Source organism: Mesocricetus auratus, unplaced genomic scaffold (assembly GCF_017639785.1).
Source record: "Mesocricetus auratus isolate SY011 unplaced genomic scaffold, BCM_Maur_2.0 Super-Scaffold_4256, whole genome shotgun sequence".
Classification (NCBI taxonomy): domain Eukaryota; kingdom Metazoa; phylum Chordata; class Mammalia; order Rodentia; family Cricetidae; genus Mesocricetus; species Mesocricetus auratus.
In genome coordinates, this window is record NW_024429182.1 from 69,128,590 (window position 1) to 69,152,580 (window position 23,991).

The window sequence follows — 23,991 nt, forward strand, 5'->3', positions numbered from 1 at the left end:
TACAAGAGTTCCCAGACCATCTTAGCAAAGATGTAGGAGAGATTGTACATAGAAGAACCTCTTTTGGTATTCAGGGTGACCTTAAGAGCCAGCCATGTCACTTGCCCGGATGTCTAGCTTGTGTTTAAAGTGAATCTAAGCATTATCTCAAGCCAAATAAGTGAAGAAAGTGTCCTTCACCAGCTCCATCTGTCTCTCAGATTGTGAAATAAAGAATTTCCCCCGTTCATGAGGTAGTCTGTAACTTGCAATGTAATGCGTTCTTTTCTGGATTCTCTAAATAAGTACCCTTTACAAGGGTTGTGCTCCAGCGATCGTCTTTGAAGTCGTTTGTGTTGTGCATGGGGCCCCTGTGTTATTCCAAAGGAGTCAGCCAGCAGATGGGAGGCCTTTTTTGGCTTGAGTTCCTCGACAGCCTTCTGGACAACACAACTTATTTATTGCTTTCTCTCCCCCTCCATCGCCTCTCTCTATCAGAGCGATCACCACACAGGCCCATCCTCCAAGCTGGACTGCCTGCAAATGCCTCTGCGGTGGTCGGAGGAGATGTGGAGTTCGTCTGCAAAGTTTACAGTGACGCCCAGCCCCACATCCAGTGGATCAAGCACGTTGAAAAGAACGGCAGTAAATACGGGCCCGACGGGCTGCCCTACCTCAAGGTCCTGAAGGTGAGGACCTTCTGAGTCCCAAGGAACCAACAGGGAGGACTCCCTTGGGGATTCGGCTAGATTCTTTGATTTCCTGTTGGATTTCAGAGATGGGTCTCTTTATGGACTAGTCAGTAGAGAGTGTTAAGGAACTAGCAGCCACTAGGCCTGCTAGTAACACTTCTGAAGGGGGCTGTGGGGTAGGGGAAGGGTTCCTACACTTGGAGTCAGAGGATACAGCTGCTGGTCATCCCTGAGGTCTTACAGGAGATGCCAGCGTGGGCTAGCCAGAAGTACGTCTCTAAGGCTGAGGTCAGGGTATGACTTACGAGGCAGTGTGCTGAGTAAATGGGATGGAGTAGATAGAAACGACTGAAGCTCTAGACATTATTCTGATGTTATTCCTGATGTTGTTTGTTTTATGATCTCTGATGTCATATTTATTACTAGAATCAAATTTTAGTAGCCACCCTTTAGAAACAAAAAATTTTCTTTTTCAAAAAAATTCTCTCACCTCTTTTGATCTTTGTGTGGTCCAGAGAATAAACTTGGGATGTTTCTGCATCTGTAAAATAATGAATGAGAACTTCCTTCTCTTTGTATTTCTCATTAGAAGAAATCCTTTTTCCCCCCCCCTCAAGTTCCCATTTTTGTAGCTTCAGCCTCTTTAATTTTGGGGTCCAGCTTCCACTTCAGCATGATGAACTAGGTCTGTGTTGTCAGTTCTAAGCCACTGACTGCCCGTCTACCATGCTCAATTGCAAAGAGCAGTCTTCCTATGCAAACCATAGGAGCTACAGGAGGCTCGCGAAGAACTCTCAGCCAATAAAGCCTTCTCTCTTGCAAGCAATACCCAGGATCCAAAGTGCTGGAGAAAGACGACCAGCCCGGAGAGCTGCACCCATCCCACCAACGGCTCACCCTTTTCTGCCCTACCCTATCAGATCACTGCTGTTCTCCACCACGCGGTTTATTTTGTTCTTCTCCCAGCCACAGCCCTTTAGCAGTAATTGATGGAGATTGTTCTCATGTGGTGTGTTGGTGATGGGACCATAGGCAGCACCGAGTCCTTCCTGGTTGGCCGTTATATTGTTTTCCTATGTCTGTTCTAGCACTCGGGGATAAATAGCTCCAATGCAGAGGTGCTGGCTCTGTTCAATGTGACGGAGATGGATGCTGGGGAATATATATGTAAGGTCTCCAATTACATAGGGCAGGCCAACCAGTCTGCCTGGCTCACTGTCCTGCCCAAACAGCAAGGTAACAACGCTTTCTGTGTTTGTGGTTTTGGTTTTGGTTTTATTTTTTTATTATTTTTTTTTAAAGAAAACTGGATATAGAAGTTGAAAAGACTCGGTGCTTTGGGAGGCAGCAGGCAGCTTCTAGAATAACTCTTGTGGCCTTGGTATATTTATAATGATCTTTCTTTGGTGGTGCAGCTGGCATCATGCCAGCGGCCATGGAAAAATGCCCACAGTGTTCGAAGTGCTTGAAGATTATCGTCCACGCCCTCCCTGTTTCCAAGCCCTTCTTTCTGGTCTGTCATGTTTGGACTGCACACTTCCATGCTCACTGTGTCTGAGTACCATGTGAACCTCGGGTTTGCATGCCTGTTGAGTCTGCAGTATCTGATTATTAGTCAGGACTCACACTGTTTTTTACAATGGTTGTGTAGAATAATGCTCACATGATAGGATTCACCTAATGAAACTTTTGTTTATTTAGATTCCATACCCGATCCTATCCAAAACTGGAAGCTGATTATCTTCTAGTGAATGTGTGACTAGATATTGAAGGCGAAAGTTTGAGTTTTCACTTGTCGTTAGTCACATAACAGACATTCATATTAAAGAAAGCAAAAAAATTCCGTTTTTCTATAAGATGAGATGATTTTAGCCTGAGAGAAATTAACCAAAATCTGGTAACTAAGAAACCCTCCCACCTTGGTTCCCATGGAGCCCGAGGGATGTGTGAGCTAACTACCTCACAGCTTATCTTCCATGTTTTGTTCCATCACACAGAAGAACCTCCCCTGTTTTCACAATGGGAGTTTGCATCCAACAGGACCAGAGCCCAGATTAGCCCTCTGGGTAACAAACTTTTTGGAAACCCACCCCCAAATCCAAATGAAAGCAAAGTCAAAGAGAACTCTGTGGGCTCATTTTTCCATGTGTCCAATTGCATGCATGTCTAGGTGGTGACGCCGGTGTGGTGACGGGCCTGCAGAGGTGAGCTGGGCAGTGTCTCTCAGTGTCTCTCGGTTGTGGGCTTTGTGGATGGGCTGCAGTCGGAATCTCCTGATGGCCAGTATCCTCTGGAGCTGCTGGTACGAGGCCTCTTGGTTCCAAGGCCCCCTCCACAATCATTCCTATGTCTAGCCTTTTTCTTGCTTCCTTTGTTTTCTAGGCTGCCGGTGTTAACACCACGGACAAAGAGATTGAGGTTCTCTATATTCGGAATGTAACTTTTGAGGACGCTGGGGAGTATACGTGCTTGGCGGGGAATTCTATTGGGATATCCTTTCACTCTGCATGGTTGACAGTTCTGCCAGGTACATACGGCTCTTTCTCTCCGTGGGTTCTTCTCCTTTCTTGGTTGATTGCTGTAAAATTAACACAGCTTCTGTTCTTAGAAATAGCCCCTTTTTATCTATTGCATAAAGATGCCAAGAAAACTAATGTTCAAAATTACCCCCATGGGTAAGAAACCACCCCATTAGATACTCACATACAAGGAGAATCCCATACTTGTATGTCGAGTAAAATTTCACCTTTAAACCCCAAGAGAATCTTGTAATTTTAGTGAATCATTGATCTGGTGGCTCAATGAACCTATCCCCCCCAACCCCCACCCCGCGCCCACTCTTAAGAAGGAAGTCAAAATTATTTGGTGAAATTCAAAGTAATTTTTCCCCAATTGCAAATTACGCTTCGGTAAAATCCCATATGTGGTTTGATGGCTCTCAGTCCATCTTGCTTACATCTCATTTGAGTACAGATGGATTTATATTGGGGTGCCCGGGAAGCACCTCGAATGCAGATATGCAGAAGCAGTGTATTACCTTGGGAATCGGGTGGCTTGCTGCATGCCTCAATAGCGTGGACTTTCAGTTTGCTTTCTCTGCAGAGCATGTGTGTGCCATCTCGGGCTTGATGTTATTTCTGCCTTCTAGAGAAATCAACATCAACAAAGCCCATCTAAGTCTTTAACCAATGCTTCTTTTCTAGTCCAGCTTTCTTGATAAACGCTGCCCTCATTCATTGCCTCGCATTTCCTTTGGAAAACTGCATAGGCCGTGCATTGCAGCTCATGATGCTCGTCTATTCCAGTTATTAATGCCTTGTTTCTAGAGTACCATGCCTACTGCATGCTTGTTTTATAGCTTGTAAAAAAAATAAATCGATCATTTCATTTTGTGCTGTGTGTGCTGCTGAGAGTTTTGACTACTGTCTTTGCAAATATTTGTTTTTCTGATTAAAATGTATAAGCTTTAAAATAATAACCATTGCACCCATCTTCCCCTTTGGTTATGAATCTGCTCTGTGAGTATTTATTCGTGAGGCAGAGGCGCCTCTCCTGTTGAGCTTGCTTGTACTTGCAATGCTGTGCTCTGTGAGTGCCCAACCGGCACTTCTTAACAATTTGCCTGACAGCACTACCCCCTCAAGGAAATACAGCTTGAGGATAAAAATGTTTGGGAATACACTGCTTGTAGAGAGTCCATTTGAGGACCAGGATAGCTGACAGAAGAACATATTAAATCAGTCATGTCTCTACTCAATGCAGTACCATGTATTTTAAAGGTTCAGTAACAAGTTAATGTAATTGGATATACAAGCATTTTAATGGTTCTAGGTATTATATACATACATATATGTACATATATATTTTATGTGACTATCATGGTTGATGCATCTGTTTGTTTAATTGAATAATATTCTGGACTGTATGAAGGGACTCAGAAAAAACTTTTTGGACGAGCCTACTAGATGATTGTGAACTCCATGTGGAGCTGTGGTCCTCTGGGGACCTGTTGAGCCTGCCTTTGAAGTGCCTCCCTTAGTAACAGCAAAGCATTGTCCCATCCCCTTAAAACAAAAGTGGATGTGTTTCTTTTTAGCAGTTCTCAGTTTGGTTTGGTTTGCGGCATCCTTGCCACACCTGCCTGTAGTGGGTGTACTGGATATCCTGCTCTGTTCAGGGGCCTAGCAGAATGTGGCCTTGTAATCTGCCATTACAATTTGATATCAGCCACTCACTGGGGGCAGATGCCCTTTGAGGCTAGAAAAGGTGGCCACCTGGGGTGATAAACTAAGGAGCCTTTGGCTACTTGTTAGCATTTGGAGAGGCCCAGGCAGGAAGCACAGGCTGCTGTGCATCTGGGTATCCTTCTGCATTGATTTATTGTGTCTTTTGGAGCGATTCCTTGAGATATACTATGATGCATCCCTCTGGTATCCTAACTCTGTGGCCTGCTTATTTGTTCCTCTCCTGAAATTCTGAAATCTAGCACCTGTGAGAGAAAAGGAGATCACAGCTTCCCCAGATTACTTGGAAATAGCTATTTACTGCATAGGGGTCTTCTTAATTGCCTGCATGGTGGTGACAGTCATCTTGTGCCGAATGAAGACCACGACCAAGAAGCCAGACTTCAGCAGCCAGCCAGCGGTGCATAAGCTGACCAAGCGCATCCCTCTGCGGAGACAGGTAACAGAAAGTAGATAAAGAGTTTGAAGAAACTTATTCCCCATTATCACCCAGCCAGCTCTCAATCTTTTCCTGTGCTTTGATTCCCCCTCTAACTTTAACTTCTGTGAGCTTCAACATGTAGAGGTAACTTGCCACCATGTAGAGGATCAATCAGCATTTGGAACTTAAAGCCTCAAGTCTCCAAGCAGCTCTGGGGTTGGTGGGTGGGATCTAATTTTAAAGGAAGAAAGGACAGCAGTGTGCAAATCAGAGCTGCTCAGTGGGACGGGCAGTTACTCTGGAGGCAGTGTCTTCTGGGTTGGTGGTAAGATGCAAGGACAGGAGTCTGTTGGAAGAATAGGTATTTTTGTCTAGGATACATTGCTTCTTTATGAGATGGGCTTGGATATTCAGATGGAGCACTCAGCACTAATAGGAGAGAGACTCTAGTTTTCATTTGTTTGTTTGCTTTATTGTTTTAAGTAGAGATGACAAGCACACAGTTTGGAGGTACAACTAAACGTTTGCTTGCATGAGAGTAGACTGCAATTTCTTCTAAACTGGGTTTTGGCTGAATCTGTCTGGTTTTTAAAATAACTTTGTATGCTCGTATTATTGCCCGTAGGCTATAGATGTGACTAGGGATTTGGTGATAAGATGATTTTGTGTGTGTGTGTGTGTGTGTGTGTGTGTGTGTGTGTGTGTGTGTGTGTGTGTGTGTTATAAGCACATGTGTTCAGGTGCCTGTGGAGGCCAGAAGATGATGTCAGATTTCCTAGTACTAGAGTTTCAGGCAGTTGGGGGCTTTCTGACATGGTGGTGGGAGTTGAGCTCTGGTCCTCTAGAATAACAGCAAGCATTCCTTAACTACTGAGCCAGACAAGATGACTGTTATATGGAACAGGGAGAAAGTTACCTTTTACCTTGAACTTGGTCTTTGATGGCTAGCTTTGTGGGAGATGAGGCAAGATGAAACATTCACTGTGCCAGAAAACAATGTCCTTCAAAAGTAGATGGGAAAGGAAATGTTGGAATTCTTCTGCTTGTTTCTGGAGACTGAGGGCTGGGGGTGGGAGTGAATATAAATCTTTATGAAAGGATATGGAACTTAATTGTGATAAGACTGTCATTATTTTTTAAGTAGAAACTGAAATGGCCAACACTGTCTGGGTTCCACTGTGCATCTTAGTAGAACCTGGAGGTGTTTGTGAAAATTGTATACTCATTAGTCTCAGCCCAAGATTCTTATTCAGTGATCTTGAATGGATCTGGAAGTTTGCATTTTAAACACTTCCTTAGGTGATGCTAAGAATCTCTGGGCTTGACCCAATTCTGCCTTTCCTGGGCCTTCAGTTAGCAAGGTCCTTTCTGTGGACAAGGTTCTGGGAACCAGCTGGCCAGTAGTGGCTTGGACACAGACTTGGCTGTTCTCAACCCTGCTTCACACGACAGGCTGAGCAGATCCTTTCAGCCTCCTTTCCAACAGGTGTTTCTTGCAGAGGCTTGGGGAAAACTCTGGAGCTTATGTCAGATGCAGCCGATGACCAGCTGTTAAGTGTGGGGATCAAAGAGGCCTGGTGGGTTCCTTCTGGTCCCTGAGAATGCTGTTGCTAGTCTGAGTGACACCACTGTCATTTGGGCCACTACAGGAGCAAGATGGGGCTGGAGTTAATTTGTTGCCTAGTGAGTTGCAGGGAGTCTGATCACAAGATAATTTTTACCTGGCCAGGTACTGCCAAGGCTTTAAGCAGTAGCCTCTCCTCATCTCTTATCCCTGGACATTCATCTTCCATAACATCTGTATCAGAAATCTGGCATAGGGAGTTTAAATAAAGGGAATGGTGTCTTTATTTTAAGTTATTTGTTTTTATAATAGGGGAAACAAGAAATCTACAACTTGATATAGCTAGGCCATTGGCCCATGGTTAATTCATAATTTAAAAATTCATCTTTAATGTGTATGCATGTTTATACATGTGTGCAGGAGCTGTTGGGTTGCCTGAAGAGAGGGCATTGAATCCCTTAGAACTGGAGTTAGAGGTAGTTTTGAGCTGTCTAATATGGGTGATGGGGATAGAACTTGGGTCCTCTGCAAAAGCACCAAGTTCTCTCTCTCTCTCTCTCTTTTTTTTTTTTTTTTTGGTTTTACAAGACAGGGTTTCTCTGTATTGTTTTGGAGGCTGTCAGTCCAGCCTGGCCTCAAACTCACAGAGATCCCCCTGCCTCTGCCTCCCGAGTGCTGGGATTAAAGGCGTGCGCCACCACCGCCTTGCTGGCACCAAGTTTTCTTAACCACTGAGCTATCTCTCCAGCCCTTATCACTTTTAAAGAAAACCCCTCTTACATTTTTTTTATTTACGTAGTGCATGTGTGCGCATGCGTGCTCGTGAGTGTGTGTGTGTGTGTGTGTGTGTATGTGTGTATGTGTTCGTACGTGGGCTTGCACATGGCACGGCAGCCAGAGGACAACTGACATGGGGGCCAGGGCCTTCTTGTACCATGTGGTTCCAGGAATCAAACAGGTAGGATTGTCAGTGTTGAGCCATCTTGTTGGCTCCATCATCTTTTAAAGAAAAATTTCACATCTGCTGCAATGTTCTTCCCTTTGCTTCATGTGAAGCAGGCAGTTGCCCTTTAGTTCCCCTCAACACTCATTCGTCATGTCTTCCTCTCTTTGGCCAACTGACTTTCTTCACTGTCCATCTCTACCTAAGCACTCTATTCTTCTCAAATAACCTGTGCACCCAAAGGAAAACTTTGGGTTTCTTCTCATTTCCCTCCTCTTTTCTCTCATTCATTGTCATTTACTTAGATATATAGCTTAAACCAGCCATTGTTTTAGTGCATGGGCCTAAACTAGGATTCTTGGGCTGGGGATGTAGCTCAGTGGTGGTAGAGTGTTTGCCTAGCATGTCCTGCAAGGTCCTTTTGAAATGTTTCACCTGGGTCACACTGTATAAGAAAAGTGTGTGGGCACCAGGCCCTCTGTATAAATAAGTTGAAAGGGTGTTGGTGTACCCCAGCATTTCCTAGAGTGTGGTACCTCTCTTCCCAAGGACTTTCCAAAGCACAGCCCAATATGGGGAGGAGGAGATGCTTATCTTGTATCTGGATAAAGAGGGTATTGGGCTGTGGCTAGAGGGAAAAGTCCCACAAAGGCCTGAAGATAGGTTAATGACAGAGTGAATACCACAGGGATGCCAAGCATGCCTTTACCTGGCGACAGATGAGCCTGTAATCAGATGTCTGGAGGATGGGTGCTCCCAGGCATTCAGAGGCTAGGCTTCATTTTGTGTTGGCCTGAGCTCCTAGTTGATGCAGCTAGAGTCCACTTTTGATTCTCCTGGCCCTGATTCTTGACCTTCACAGCATGGAGGCTCACAGCCTCTCTCCACTCATTTCACCCTTGATTTTGTTTTAGAACAAGAAAAGTTGGTGTGTTTGTTGTGTTGTTTTCTGTGTGCGTGCATTTGTGTATGCAGGTGTGTAGGTGTGTAGGTGTGCACAGATGTGTGCTGAGGTAAAATGATAACCTCGGGTGTAGTCCACTCCCTACCCCCTTTTGGTTTTTTCGGTGCAAAGTTTCTCACTCACTGGCCTGAAACTAGCCAATTATGCTAGGTTGTCTCTCCTGTGAGCCCCAGGGCTGGCCCTCCCTCCTCTGTGTTGCAATTCCAAGTGTCAGAGTGTCAGCCTGGCTTTTTTTTCTTTTTAATGTAGGTTCTGGAGATTGCTCTCAGGTCAAGGAAGGCTGTTTACCTACTGAACCTCCTCCTTCTCAGCCCCTTTCTCCTTGATGTTTACTTCCCTGCCATGAATTTGTTTAAAGCAGATATTTCACTTTATGTTATTTTTCTGAGGCAAAAGATAGGTTTTTGCTTGTTTTCAGTATCAAATTCTCTATAGCCTTTTCTAATAAACATTAATTTTGGGAGACTTTTTGTATACTTTGATGCTTAGAGAAAAAAGCAACTTCACAAGCCGCTAGCTCGTGGAATCTCCCTGTTAATGAGGATTCATCCCTGCCTTCCAAGGCCAGGACTGGACACCTTGTAGGCACTGTTCACTTGCCTCTACTTCGTGGTGCTTGGTGTGTGTTAAATGGCAGTAGCCAACCCAGAGAAAAGGCACTTTGTGAGCCAATTGGACCATCAGTGGCCAATGAGAAGCGGTCTTTGTGTACCCCTGAGTCCAAGGGGAGGGATTTGCCTTGTTATTTCCATTGGTCCCTTGTCACAGGGAGCATGGGTGTAGAGAGGGACAGAGGAAGCCTTGCTCAAGGTAGCTGAGAAAACCTGAGAACAATTTCATCATGCCTTTGAAGCATATAGTTATTAGGGGGTAGGATGGAGGGATACTTGATTCCAGGTCTGTTCTCATGGCATTGGAGGGCATGTGTTCATGGTATTGGAGTATACCAAACTCAGCCAAACTAAGTTCTGACTTGCTCACTGCTCAGCAGCTCTACTCCTTGATCTGGAATCTCCTTTGTGATGATGTCAATCCAGTGTTGCAGTACACTGGTTCTAGAAAATGTTCGGACAACTGTTAATTGTGGGTGACCCAAGTGGAATCACCCCTTTCACAGGGATCTCTCGCCTTCTTTGCCCCCCACTTTAGCCTGCCTTTTCTCTCAGCCCCTTTGACCCAGATCTACCCTGGACTTTTTCTGATGAGGTCTACATATAATCAGAATTCCTGGGCTAGGTACTTTTATTGCCGTGGCAGGCCATTCAGGCATCTGCAGGTGGCAGGGGTTGATTAAGGGGAAGTTCGGGTAATTACCTAGGTTTTGTTATAGAAGGGGGAAAATCCACCCCTAAAAGTCCCCTGACGCTTGGTATGGTGCAGGCCTTCTGCTTGACCTTGTGTGGATCTAGACTTACGGCAGAAGCATGTACACCCTGGGCTTGTGTTCTGATGTGGAAGGCTCTATCCACCGCCTGAGAGTCGGAGGGTATCTCAGGTTTGCTGTGGTCCAAGGGTATCTGTCGGTCCTCAGGAATAAAGACAAACACGACTCATCCCTTGCCATCACGTCTCTGCTTCTGCTGTCATCTGTGAGGTCCCCTCTGGGTGTCAACTTACTCCAGAATAAAGACATACCGCTATTTCTTGGTGGCCCTTTAGAAAGAAATGGGGAGAAAACCCACTTCCTCCCTTAATCTCCCATATGTACTGTGGAAATATATGAAAAGCACATTTAGTTAAAAGCTTGATTTATGGCACGTGGTAAAGAGATCCCGCCATGTAAGGCAGCCGAATTGGAGACTGTGAAGAGTGCACGGCTTTTAAAAAACCGCCTGCCAAGATTTGGGTGGGTGGGGAAACCGTTTACTAGAGTGTTAGCATTTATTGTTTGTAAGTGACGTCTAACAGTGGGATAGTTTTAAGCGTGTTGAAGGGGAGGCTCCAAAATTGAAGTTTCTAGATTAAGGATTGAAGATTATCTGAGGACGGAAGTTATAATTTGAAAAGAGAAGTAAAATCAGTAATATGATGGTTCTGAGGAAACGAATGACTTCTGTGGTGGGCGGCAGGGCCACAATTCAGAGGGAAGGAGCCCCTAAAATACAGGGTTCCTCGGGGAACCCCTGGCGGAGTGTTGCCAAGCCCTCCAGACAGGCTGAGTTTCTGAGGAAGGGGAGTGAAGAGAAAGCCAGTCATACTTACAGTCCCAGAGGGGATTTTAAAAGTGTAGTAAAATGCATGGAGGTAAAATTAAGATGTACCTCTGTGGACAGGGAGAGCAGACTCTGTGTTCAGATACTGTGGGTGTTTTCTTACCCTTTCTCTCTGTTTTTTCACAAAGGTATTTCCCAGACTTTTACATTGAATCTGAACCTGCACTTTATATTGAACAAAATTCCCACATGTAAACACACTTATATTTTAATAGCAATGGCTTCAGCAAAGACTGTCAAGGTTTTTTTCTTCCATGTTATTTTTAGTTTTTTTTCTCCCCCCTCTGTTTTCCATTTTGAAAATGTTTACACTAAAACCTTGTGGAGATGCGCTGTTGCAGAGGGTGTATGTGCATGGTAAACTTGGGCCCCAGGGCTGTGGTATTCATTCCCATTGGGTCAGAGGTTCTCCATAGAACAGTTAATGTCAGACCAGAAGGTAAATCTCTTTGATTAGAGGTAGCTGCTAAGTCATATTCAACAGCAGGACGTTGTTACCCCATAGCCTTCCTTCCTCTGCCCTGGACTGACCTCTAACTCCTACCTTGTTTTAAATCTCTTGCTTACTGGAGCCCCGGGCCATCCTGGCTGGCAGCTGAGGGTCCCATCTCGCCAATCAGACATGCAGTTGACGTGTACCCTGTATATCATCACAACAACCGCACACAGCACAGCTGTGAGCAATGGCTGTCCCAGCTCAGCAGCAGGCGCTTAGCTTGTGCTGTCTTCATTCTGTCGTGCTAGCTCTGTGAGCTGGGACAAGACCTGAGACTCGCACTTAGTGTGGATTATAACTGGGACTGAGACTTGGGAATCTGGCCTTGAGCACATGGTGCCATTGACCAGGATGTAGCACACCAGACTCAGGACAGCTTGGCCTTGGTCACTGGTTCCGCGCATTGAAGGTGTGGAAACATCACAAAGCAGCCTGGTGGCACAAGAGAGGGGTGAAGACAAGGATCTTGCTATTTTCTAACTGCAATTGGCGTCATAGACAAGGATCTTGCAATTTTCTAACTGGAATCGGCGTCATTTCAAGCCCATGCATCCCTTTTTTTCTTGGTTCATGCTTGTTTTATTCCAAATAATATTTTAGTTAAAGAAAGAACTTCTGCTGAAACACAAAAGAAACAGAAGACCATGGTAGTAAAGTTTAAATGATATAGAAAATTCTGGAATAAGGCCTGTTTCTAACCCTGCTCCCAGTTCTTGATCGCTCTCTCCAAAAGTGACCACTGCTAGCCTTAGCTGTCTTTCCAGAAAACGCCTGTGGTGGCATCCCATCCTGCAAGCCTCCCCAGGGTGAGCACTAGCCCCCAGGCACAAGCCACAGAAGCTGTGATATCCCACTTATCAGCATTCGCACCATTCAGCACTGTGGTCCCCTGGGATTTCCCAATTAGTGTCCCCTCCTCACTGGTCCCAGCACATCATGGTTCCTGACAGTCTAGTTCTGGAACTTTGGGGTTCAGTGATGCAGGGCCAAACTGATGGTCCTGTAAAGAGTGTCCTGAATGCACACAGAAACCACTGGCTCTTTGCTCTTTGGGTCCTGTGTTGTCTCATTACTGAGCTGACATTTACTAATTTGGTTATGAGTTCTTGCCTCTGATTCCCTGGCGTGAATTTCTTCTACAGTAAGCGATGATTTTTTTTTTCCTTTTTGTATGGAAGGACTACTAGAAAGATCTTAAAAACAAAAATTACACACCGCACGCCTTTAATCCCAGCACTCGGGAGGCAGAGGCAGGCGGATGTCTGAGTTCGAGGCTAGGCTGAACCGACAGCCTCCAAAACAATACAGAGAAACCCTGTTTCGTAAAAACCAAAAAAAAAAAAAAATTACACACCCTTTGAAAGCATAACCTATGACCCCAAATCAGAATAAGTCAGGCAGGTGACTCAGGGAAGCATGGTAGGCCAACCCCATTCCAGAATCAAAGCTCTTTTCTGTGGATGAAGCTCTTAATATTTTTGTGGAAAGTGGACATTATGACGTTGTCAGAAAGCTCCTGGTTTCTGATGGAGCCTGCAGATAAGGACAGCTCACTACCACTAGGCTGGACTTCACGAAGACCACAGACCATCAAAGGGGCTTGGGAGTCATCCTTTGTTATGCTCTGGGTGGGGCCCTTAGTGGCTTTAGTAAGGAGCAAACGGGTGGATTCTAGAGGACTCTCGTGTCCTAGCTCATCTTTTCCTATTTCTGCTTTTGCCTTTGAGATTGGGGCCCTTGAGGGTGTGGCTTCTCCATTATAAAACCAGCCCTTTGGTTCCTTCTTCCTCTTCTTTTTTAAATCAACTTTTGTTGTACCACAGTGAGTAAAGCCCTGTCCGCATAGTAAAATGTAGATATAGCTTCTCCTTGGGGGTTGTTGAGATGGCTCAGTGGGCAAAAGTACTTGCTGCCAAGACTAATGATCTGAGTTCAATTTCTGGAACCTATGTGGTAGAAAGAACTGACTCTCAGAAATTGCCCTCTGACCTCCACACAGATGTGCATACACACACACACACACACACACACAGATAAATTTTATAATGAAAAAAAATCACTTTTCTCCTTCCCCAAAAACAACACAGAAGATTCAGAAATATCCCTGTGTAGTTTTTCAAATGATATTTGAATTTCACATCAAAATTCATTCCTTGATTTTAATATTTCTTTTTTTTTTTTTGAGATAGGGTCTCTGGGCTTGAATTCACCATGTGGCCAAGGATAAACATTGAACATCATTGATTTTAATGCCACAGGTGCCTTTTCTCACTTCCACTGAGGGTGGTTGGGATTTTTGAAGAGTAGAAGGGTGTGCCAGATGGGACAGTCCTGGGAAGAACATAGGTCTTTGGGTTTCTTGGGACCTACCTGTGAAAGTTCTTTTGGCTTCATCTTTGTCTATTTAATTGAGGAGATGTTTGTATCAACTGGGGATCATCAACTACACTGGCGATGGAAGCTGGGATGACTTGCTGTGATGCCTGGATGGTTCCTGTCTAATCTCACATTCCTTGTGTCTTTGGTCCAAGCCTCAGTCGTGGTCTAGAATAAAGCAGTGCCCAGCAGCCCACAGTCAGCCCAAGGCTGTGTAGTCATACCCAGGCACAGCCTTCATGTGGGCTCTGCATAAATTTTCTTTCTTGGGAATCAGCCAAAGAGAGACCGTGTATTTAAGAGATAAACACTGTGTCTGACCTAGGCAGATACAGATCAAGGGAAATGAGAAAATAACTTGGTGAAGTCCTGTGTGCAGCCAGGTGGGAGAGGATCCTTCTTCCTGTGTGGTTCTGAGTGAAGGTGTCTTTCCCTCAACTCTTGTCTACTGTCCCGCTTTACTGAAGCTGAAGTGACAAGAGCCAGCCCATTTCACTAAATGGTCTGGGCATCATCAAGTTTCAGAATGACTTCCTGATGCCCGGGCCTTGGCTTTCCTTAAATGAAAGACCCCCGAGTTACCAGAATGCCCTTCCCCCACACACCCTCCTGCTCTTTCCTTGAGGTACCCATCTCACATTTTGGAGGCAAAGGCAGCAGAAGAACTCATCTGCCAAGAGTTTGTGAATTCCTGATGCTGATTCGGTTTTGGATTTGTTTTTATTTTATGGTGCTGGAAATGGAACTCAGGGGCTTGCACATGCCTGACCAGCACCCTATATTTGGGCCCAGCCTTCATATCAGTGAATCTCAGACACATGGCATTGATCTGTGGTATGAGCAGGGCTAAGGAAATCTTCGTCATCCAGAGCCCTGAACAAGGAAAGGCAAAGACAGTGAGGAAGCCATGGGGTCTGTCTGCACATTCTTAAGTGGCTGTCTTTAAAAATTAGGAGGAGAAGAAATACCATGATTAAACTTCTATAAATATTTTTGTGAGGAAACCTGATTTTCCTGTGACTTTTTATTTTGGTTCACTCTTTTTTGTTGTTTGTTTTTGGTGTTTTGCCTGGTCTCTTTCCCTTTCTTTGTAAGAACTGATGTTCTGGCTGGGTCCCAGCTTACTTCCAAGCTCCTTAGGTAGAGCCAGGATTACATCTGCCTCTTTGCATTTTGTATCCAGGTTTCGGCTGAGTCTAGCTCCTCCATGAACTCCAACACCCCGCTGGTGAGGATAACGACTCGCCTGTCCTCCACGGCAGATACCCCAATGCTAGCGGGGGTCTCTGAGTACGAGTTGCCGGAGGATCCGAAGTGGGAGTTCCCCAGAGATAAGTGAGTAGTATTGTGAACAGCCCCAGTGAACACTTAGCTATAAATGGAAATATTGGATTGACATTTTCTTTTCATGGCCTTTAGCTGCAAAGGTCTTACTCTGACATTGTCAACAGGAGTGAGATTGTATTTCTAAATAACCCACTGGAAAGAAGAATTAAAAAGTTAAAAAAAAAACTCCTTTGAAGCAGAGCTACAAAATCCTGCCTTAAGTAACCAATGAGATGGCGTATGGTTACCATTGTTTGAGTTTCTAGACAATTCAAACCTAGTCAAATGGAACAAAAGTGGAGTTAATGTGGTCTTTAACAGAAAGCTGACATTCCAACTTCTGGTTACTAGAAATTGCCTTAAGGATTTTGTTTTGTTTTGTTTTTAGTGGTTGTCAATGTGATATTGGACTGAACAGTTTCAAATCTCACATCTGATACCTGAGTTCTATGGTCTATAGTACTTTTGCTTACTGGTTGATAGAGAGGTTTCTAGTTACATGTTGAGGCACAAGGTTGCCACGCAGGCTTGATGGGCATTGCTAAGAGCTGTTTTGTGTCTTGGTCCAGCCTGCATAACTCTGTAATTTGGCCTGTGCCTGAGCTGGTTTGGAGTCCCGGTTCTGCCAGCCAGTGGCTGGACAGACCTGAGGGATTCACTCAGTTCACTGAATTTCTTGCCTATAAATAAGGGTCATGGTATACACTTCCTGGGACTGAGCACCAGTCTTGGTTGTTGGAATCTCATTTTCACTTGTGTCTTGGTAATCGGGGACCTTTGAGCTGCAAACTTCAGCAAGATGGTGTGTTTAACAGAGCTGGTGGTGCAGAGGGTGGGCCACCAGCGTCTACGAACCTCTAGGTTGAGACCAACACTGGCAGCTTACTTCTTAGAGGATTAGAGTATAAACAGCTTGAGAGTAACAGAAGGTGGAAATGCCGGCTCTTTCTGCATCAGATACACAGGAATAAACTCTCAGCTTGCTTGAAAACAACTAGCCCACCTATCTTGACATTTGCAGTGTCTTCCTAAGATTATGTTAGTGGTATGTTTAACACACAGGCTGTGTGGGGTGTGTGTGTGTGTGTGTGTGTGTGTGTGTGTGTGTGTGTGTGTGTGTACAGAGATTCAGGAATACAAAGACAAGATTCTCTAGACTCGATGACCAATTCTAATTGAAAGGAGAAGGAAGCTTGGGCCTCACTTGGGTCTTTGAGTCACACAATCCCAGGCACTTCAGTTCCCAATTTAGAGATCATCACATATATCCTAATCTAGGGCCAAGTAACTGTCTATGCAGCCTTCAGTTTATGTCAATGGAAATCATTTCCAGCTTATTTGTATACTGCAGTGAAAAGAGCATTCGTTCGTTCATTCATTCATTCATTATTCATTCATTCATTCATTCCTTCATTCAGGAAATGTTTATTGGGCATTTTTACTGGTAAGGTACCAGAGAAAACACAAAGAATGATTTCTTTACCTACAGACTTTTGATAGAGGAAGAGATGTTTCTCTTGACCCCTGCCAGCCCCCTAGCTGTGCATGATTATATAAATGGCTGGGTTCATGTGCACATTCCTGTGTATACAAGACTGAATTGGGGAGTTGTGTTCCTGCGTTTAAAAACTTGCAGTTTTCAGGTTGAGTCTGTATTTTTGGCCACCTGTGACACCAGTCAACAGCGCAAGTCTATGTTACCCAGCAGCTCTCACTGGGGGGGTGGGGTACCTAAGTGTGGAAAATCTGAGCACTATGCATTTCCAAGCAGTGTTTAGCACAACTGTAGGAGGAGCAGATTTCCAATGAATGAAGGCTATTTAGAAGCGGTTTATTAGATTGGAGGCAGCAGTTACACAAAGAGAGGTTTGTTATACATGCGGTAGCAGGGCAATAGGACATAAATTAACCATTTTCCAACGCAAATGTTTATTTTCTGCCAAGATGTTCAATTTAATTTTATTTCTGGACTGAAAGGCAATGCCTTCCGCGTAGCATGTGCTGCCCTCCGTTTTCTTTCTCTTTTCAGTTTTTGAAAACATTGTGTACTCACTGTAAATGTCGTATATTGATGGCAGCTTAATACTTGTGCTTATGTTAAAAAAAAAAAAGGCACACTCAAGCCGGAGAGATAGCTCCATGGTTAAGAGCCTGTACTGCTCTTGTAAAGGACCAGAGTCTGGTTCCTAGCACCCATGATGGACGGCTCACAACCTCTGTAACTCCATGTCTGGGGGATCTGATATGTCTGAGCTCCATGGGTGCCTGCACTCACATGTACATACCACTTCCCCAGAAACATACATACACCAATTAAAAGTAAATCTTAAAGAAAAAAAATCACTCAAAAGTATTCCGAAGACTTCCCTGTGGAACACCTAAAACAAAGTCAGGCTATTTTATCTGACTTGCACAGAACTTTTATGCTTAAAAATGTAATTTGTGCAGTTTTCTTTCTATTTTCTTTATTTGGGGTGGTAATAAGAATTTCTAAACTTATGTCAAAAAAATATCCTGTCTGTTTTCTAAAAGTTGCTTTCAGTGAGAAACTACGGATTCTTTGAAATGCACTGGTGATTCCTACCCTGTAACTTGGCAAGCAGTGTGACCATAAAATCTACTGCTATTGCATAATAGTGATTTGAAAGCTGCCACTTTACAGGGACAGAAAATAAGAGCAGACTTTCACATTTTTTTTCCTCTGTGACATTTTAAATTACAAATATTTAATTGGCTCAAGACCAAAAGCTCCTCACAGTTGGCACGTAGGGAAGCTGACCACCTCACTAGCAGGGACACCTTCCACAAAGAAAAAGAAAATAAATCGAGAGCACGAATGTGAAATTTAATAGCTACTCCAACAGTAACTGATGTTCTGGAAAAACGTCACTAAGAAAATACCCCGCGTGTGCATCAAAGTCTCATTGGTTCCATGTGCGTGCCTCTGGAATTTTTTTATATTTAGTTCTGAAATTTCCCTCCCTGTGCCCCTCAGCCAGGCGCTCTGTGCTAATCCCCTATTTATGCATTTAGGCTGACGCTGGGCAAACCCCTAGGGGAAGGTTGCTTTGGGCAAGTAGTCATGGCTGAAGCAGTGGGAATCGATAAAGACAAACCCAAGGAGGCCGTCACCGTGGCTGTGAAGATGCTGAAAGGTGAGTGGATGGATGGGAGGGCGGGGAGGGCCTTATCAAGTGTTCCTTTTGTGGCATGTGAACTCTGCAATGATGCGGGGCCAGAGAGCGCATACTTGACCTGGAGGTTGGGGGACTTTCAGGATAAATGAGCCTCTGAGACAGAGGGCTTACCTAGAGCTGTGTGTACTTAAAAGAAAAGCCAGTGGACGTGCAAGTGGTAGCTTGCTGGGTCCAGTTGTTCCCTGACTGACTCTTAAGAGGTCCCAGTTGATTTTCCTCTCTTGGTGTGGACTCAGAAATTTAGGGAATTGATAAGGTGAATTTGGGACCCAAACTTGAGCATACAAACAAGGAGAGGTAGGTATTGGAGTGGGAACAAGGAGGGCCAGGAAACAGAAATCCACATTCTGTGTGGAGCTAAAGAGTCACTTAGGAGCTGAAAAGGAAGGGACAGGACTGGCACTAATGCAAAATCTCAGGGACATGTAAATAACCCCAGGATATAAACACCCCCCACCCCGTTTTTGGTGGGAGACTGAATACTTGTATGCAGTCTTTCAAAACCAGCTGGGTGCCCAAGGAGCTTAATTTATTTTTAACTGTTAACTTATCCTTGCATGCTATTCTTTTATGTGAAGAGTTAAAGGGAAAGGCCACATTATAAACCCACTTGTGGGAATAACAGAAAGAAAGATTTCGTGTCCAGTGTTTCCCTTGCTTGTGGGCAGAGAGGCCTGTCTTGGAAGTCTGGGATGTTTGTACATATTCAGGAATTAGGCTATTTCTTTCTTTAGTAGAATGCTTACCACATCCCTCCCTGCTGGGAACATGCCTACAAGAAAGGGCAGGAACACCATTCATTTTGTCTTTTTAGCTATTAACCTGAGATTACCAGGGAACTCTGGGATTGTCCTTGCTTTAGAAGTTGATACCAAAGAGGAGATAGCAAGTATCTAGGTGCTAGGGGCAGAAGCAGCCTTGGTACCTGCTGGGAACTGTGGGGCAGGGAGTACCAGGTATCATACTGTTTTCTATAAGACTCCTGGTTTTGAGATCCCTGAGGCTGTTGCAGAAAGGAGGGTGTAGGGGTTGGTCCCCCTCTTTAAGCAAGATTGTCTACCATCCTTTTTTTCATCATGGTTAGAGGACATTGGCCCCGAAGCCTTCGCAGCATCTTTTGTGACCACCAGAGTATGGCTAAGGTCTAGAGGAGGCAGCATGCTGAGCATGTGTCTATAGGCTGCTCTGTTCCCACTTACCTTCCCTCTTTAGATTCAGCCATTATTCTTTTCTTTCAGCTCAGATTTTCTTTTCCTTTCTGTATTTGAGTTAGCTCAGTGGTGGAATGTCTGAGTGGCATGCGCGCGGCCCTGGGTTTGAGTTCCAGCACTACACACACAATGATAGCAGAAAAGTTAACTTAAAGGAGGGCACACTAGAAATGGTCTTGCTTCTTATTTGACGCTCCCTGTGAGTCCATGTGTGTTGGGTCTCTGCCATGCGTGTGCCATGATTGTGAGATATGACTTGTACTTCTCTTTTAGGGTGGTAATTGAAGCTATTAAGAAGGCTTTTTGCTCACTCGGATTTTTTGTATGCATACATGTTTACAGATGTACTTATGGGCTATGTCCTGGGCCTAACTTCAAATAAGCTAAAGGCTGTGTTTGGAATTTTTGGTCTATGAAGACAAATTTTATAGTAATTCCCAATGTTCCTCCTGTGGTTTCCTCCCCTTCATTCTTGGAGTTATTGGGGGCATCAGGAAGTTTGGTGTATTCTAGAAGGTTCCTTAGACACATCAAAGGATGGGGTTAGTTCACAATCAAGAACTTTGCTGCAAAAGACTTGGCCTTAGTGTTGGGGGCCTAGACTTGGTCCCAACTCTTGACCATGTGACCTTTTTGATACTCAGCATGAGACTTACCCGCCCCAGATTTTATCTCTTTGATGATTAGATGGGGAAATGTTTCTGGTTCTGAAATTCCACTCCATGGTGTTCTAACAAAGAGTTTGATAGCGAAGGGTGACAGCCTGGGAGTTAGCAGAAACCAACCGATTTACGACTCGCTTACTTCATGCTCCCAGATGATGCCACAGAGAAAGACCTTTCTGATCTGGTGTCCGAGATGGAGATGATGAAGATGATTGGGAAACATAAGAACATCATCAACCTCTTGGGGGCCTGCACCCAGGATGGTGAGTAGGAGAAGGGTGTGCTTTCTGTCCACACACTGCACCCCTGGCCAGCAAGCGTCATCTAGAACCAACTGAACTGTCGGGTTTCTGCTTGTAAGGCATCTCAAGGGCATATATTCTCTTCGGTCATGCAGTACACACCTATCCCAGTACCCAAGAGGCTAAAACAGGAGGATTACAAGTTTGACTCCAGCCCCGGAGACATACTAAGACTGTCTCAAAAATACACAAAAGTAGAGGCTGGAGAAATAGTTCAGTCAATAGAGGTCTGGGCTTGCAAGCACGATGTACCATCAAATCTGTATTTAGAGGGAGCTCTTGTGATCCTAGCACCAGGGAGATGGAGAAAAGTGGATCCCAGGACTCACTACCTCCTCCCCTCCTTAGCTGTCTCAGTGAGTTCCTCCTGGTCAGTGAGAGACCCTGTCTAAAAAAACAAGACTATCTTCTGTCTGCCATACACACACATAAGCACACACACCTGCATGTGTGCCCACACACACACATACAAACAAGCATATGCACACATCTACATGCTTTTACAGGTCACTTTTGTTCTACCCTTAGGAAGATGTTACCAGCCACAGGTGCACAGCGGGTCTGTGGCTGCCCCTGGTGGGGGGCATAGCAAGTTGGGCATGGAGGCTGTTTTGGAAAGGGCTTTATTTTAATGCTTTTGTGTGAGGGGTCAAGAGAGATTTCTTGAAATAAAACTAGCACGCTTGGGTTGAGAAGTTCTTCCCTTAAAATGGGGACTGAGGAATCCTGTCTCGCTCCAGGCAACAGATGGCTGAGCTCTCAAGAATAGCTTCACAGAGAGTGTGGAAGGAAAGAGCAGTCTCCCCCATGGGGAATGATTCCCTGCGTGCTCCTACGAGTGCCTCCTGGCACTTTAGAAATCAACTTGACAGTAATTAGTAGACTCATGCTTATGCAGTGTCTCCTTTAGGTGTGCAGGGATTGGAACCTTAGATATTTTAGACTTTTGTGGACCTATGGTCTCTGTTACAGATACTTGTCACTACCATTTTATTGGAAATCAGCTGTTATGAAACAGATATGAATGGCATAGCTGTGTGGCAGTACACTATGATAACTCAGTCTGGTATTGGTCAGGATGTGGCCTGGGGACCATTCTTCCCAGACCTGGTGTCTATACCATGCTCTGGCTATTTGAAGCCATCTAAATTCTCATCTTTTATTTCATCCTACAAAAACTTAATATTTACTTATCCTTACAATATATGTATGCACACACAGAGGTCACATATCACATATCGGGCATATCAGATGTTTACATTATGAGTTATACTAGTAACAAAATTATGGTTATGAAGTAGTTATAAAAGCAATTTTATGGTTGGGGGGTCACCTCAGCATGAAGAACTGAATAAAAGTGTTGCACGTTAGGAAGGTTGAGAACCACCAACCTAGGGAAAGAAGAGCTCTGACAGGAAAGTTACTACAGCTATGTTTGCATGATACAAGTTTTAAAAAAAAAGTTAGGGCTGTTGCTGAGTGATAGACTACTTATCCAGCACCTTAACCAGTGTGTTCAAGGTTCTGGGTTCAATCCTCAAGCACCACAAAACTACAGTGTGTTGTAAATGACTAAAAGCTTTGCTGAATCACCCAAGGGTGGTTACTACCTTCGCTGCCTTAGGGAGCGTCTTTTCTCTGCCACAGGGCCACTGTACGTCATAGTTGAATATGCCTCAAAAGGCAACCTCCGGGAATACCTCCGAGCTCGAAGACCACCTGGTATGGAGTACTCCTATGACATTAACCGAGTTCCTGAGGAGCAGATGACCTTCAAGGACTTAGTGTCCTGCACCTACCAGCTGGCTAGAGGCATGGAATACTTGGCTTCCCAAAAAGTGAGTCCTTCCTGATGGGGGAAGTCCTGTGTATATGTCAATAAAGCACTGTTGGCCAATAGGGAAGCAAGATAGGTGGGACTAGGAGTCGAGGAGGACTCTGGGTAGGAGAAACACAGAGAGTCAAGATATAACCGCCATAGGGATAAGAAGCCCGGAAACTTCTCCGGTAAGAGAAATATTTAGATTAGCAATTATGGGATAAATACTTAAGTCAGAGCTAGCCAGTAAGAAACAAGCAAGGCCAACAGCCTCATAATTAATACAGCGTCTTGTGTGTTATTTGGGGACTACAACGTGGCAGAGCCCAGGCGACTGGTGGGGGAAAAACCAAAGCAGTGGCAAAGAAAAAAGCATCTCTCAACACCTTCCCATTCTGCTTGGTTGGGTGCAAAAGCCAGTCAAGTGTCTTTGAAGAAGCTGGGCAGCTCAGTTGTATTCATTTGCCTGATCAAGTCCTTGCATGTCTTGTACACCCTGGAAAATATTTGTGGTGTTATTCATATTTCAGTCTAATGGACTCATGAAAGGCCAGAGCAGCCTCACAAACTCATAACTGCAGGAGAGTGGGCTGTGCTCTAAGGCAGGGCATGTGCAATGCTCCTGGGCTGATCGGGCTTCCTTCGGAGTGAGCTTGGGGCATGGGCTTGGGTATTAGATTTAGAGTGATCATCTTGATGTGGAATTAAATGATCTGAGCATGGAGGTTGAACACAGGAGTGGTTTTGACATCAAGCGTCTGGGATTTCTGTTTATTTTGTCTCCTTCGGTGAGTCTGTGGTCAGAAGTTGGCCAGGTCCCCTGAGGTGAATGGTTGGCATTCCAAACAAGCCACTTACAATGGAACTCTAAGCATTCCAGTTATTCTGGAAGCTGTTAGGCAGGTGCTCAGAGTTTTCATGGGTATTTCCGAGGACCCAGGGCACCCTTCCTATATCCTGCACGTAGAGGCAGGCACAAGGGTGCCCTGTGGACAGAGCTCCTACCTGGAATGGAGGAGCTCTGTGGGCTCGGCTCCTACCTGGAAGGGAGCTTGCTGCATTCCCATTGTCCTTAACTCCTCAGGTTGCCAAAGACAAAAAGCATCCCCTGAGGCCAGGTGAGGGGTGCTCCTCTGTCACTTGGAGCCTGGGCTACTTGAAGAAACATAAATCTAGATTCCCCCAGGGGCCTTGCTAGTGTCGAGCGAATGAGGTGACCTGTGTTGGATGGTGTAGGGATACATGTTCCTGAGCCCTTCTCTCCATCACCTGGGAACAGTGCCTTAGAGTTATCATGTGCTCTCAGTTTTGCTTTGTCTTCTTGTATTATTATTTTTCTATTTTCTTCAGAGTTTGTAGCTTATAGAACTTATAAGTTTTCTTTTTCTGTTTGTTTTGCAACTATAAAACCTCCTGACATAGATGTTTTAAGAAGCCAAATTTGAGCAGTTTTGAGTTCTGATTTTGTACTTGTATATTTGCACAAGGTGAGGAAGGGGGTTGCCCCTGAGAAAATCTTTGGCATCAAGAAACTGACAGACAGATCTAAAATATGGGACATTTGACAAGATACCATCTC

General features: G+C 44.7%; 1 protein-coding gene across 14 annotated transcripts in view; it reads left to right on the forward strand.

Moving 5' to 3' along the window:
* Positions 1–23,991, forward strand: part of Fgfr2 (fibroblast growth factor receptor 2) — a 103,251-nt gene that overhangs the window by 62,911 nt on the left and 16,349 nt on the right. For 5 of the 14 annotated variants that reach the window (XM_040753084.1, XM_040753129.1, XM_040753145.1 and 2 more), the window contains 7 exons: positions 478–668; positions 1,760–1,907; positions 5,158–5,360; positions 15,076–15,227; positions 18,252–18,373; positions 20,444–20,554; positions 22,241–22,431. In XM_040753084.1, the coding sequence (XP_040609018.1) occupies positions 478–668; positions 1,760–1,907; positions 5,158–5,360; positions 15,076–15,227; positions 18,252–18,373; positions 20,444–20,554; positions 22,241–22,431 (1,118 nt within the window). Of the gene's footprint in view, positions 1–477; positions 669–1,759; positions 1,908–3,053; positions 3,199–5,157; positions 5,361–15,075; positions 15,228–18,251; positions 18,374–20,443; positions 20,555–22,240; positions 22,432–23,991 lie in introns of all 14 variants that reach the window. The other 9 variants (XM_040753105.1, XM_040753141.1, XM_040753162.1 and 6 more) reach the window with 3 other exon arrangements.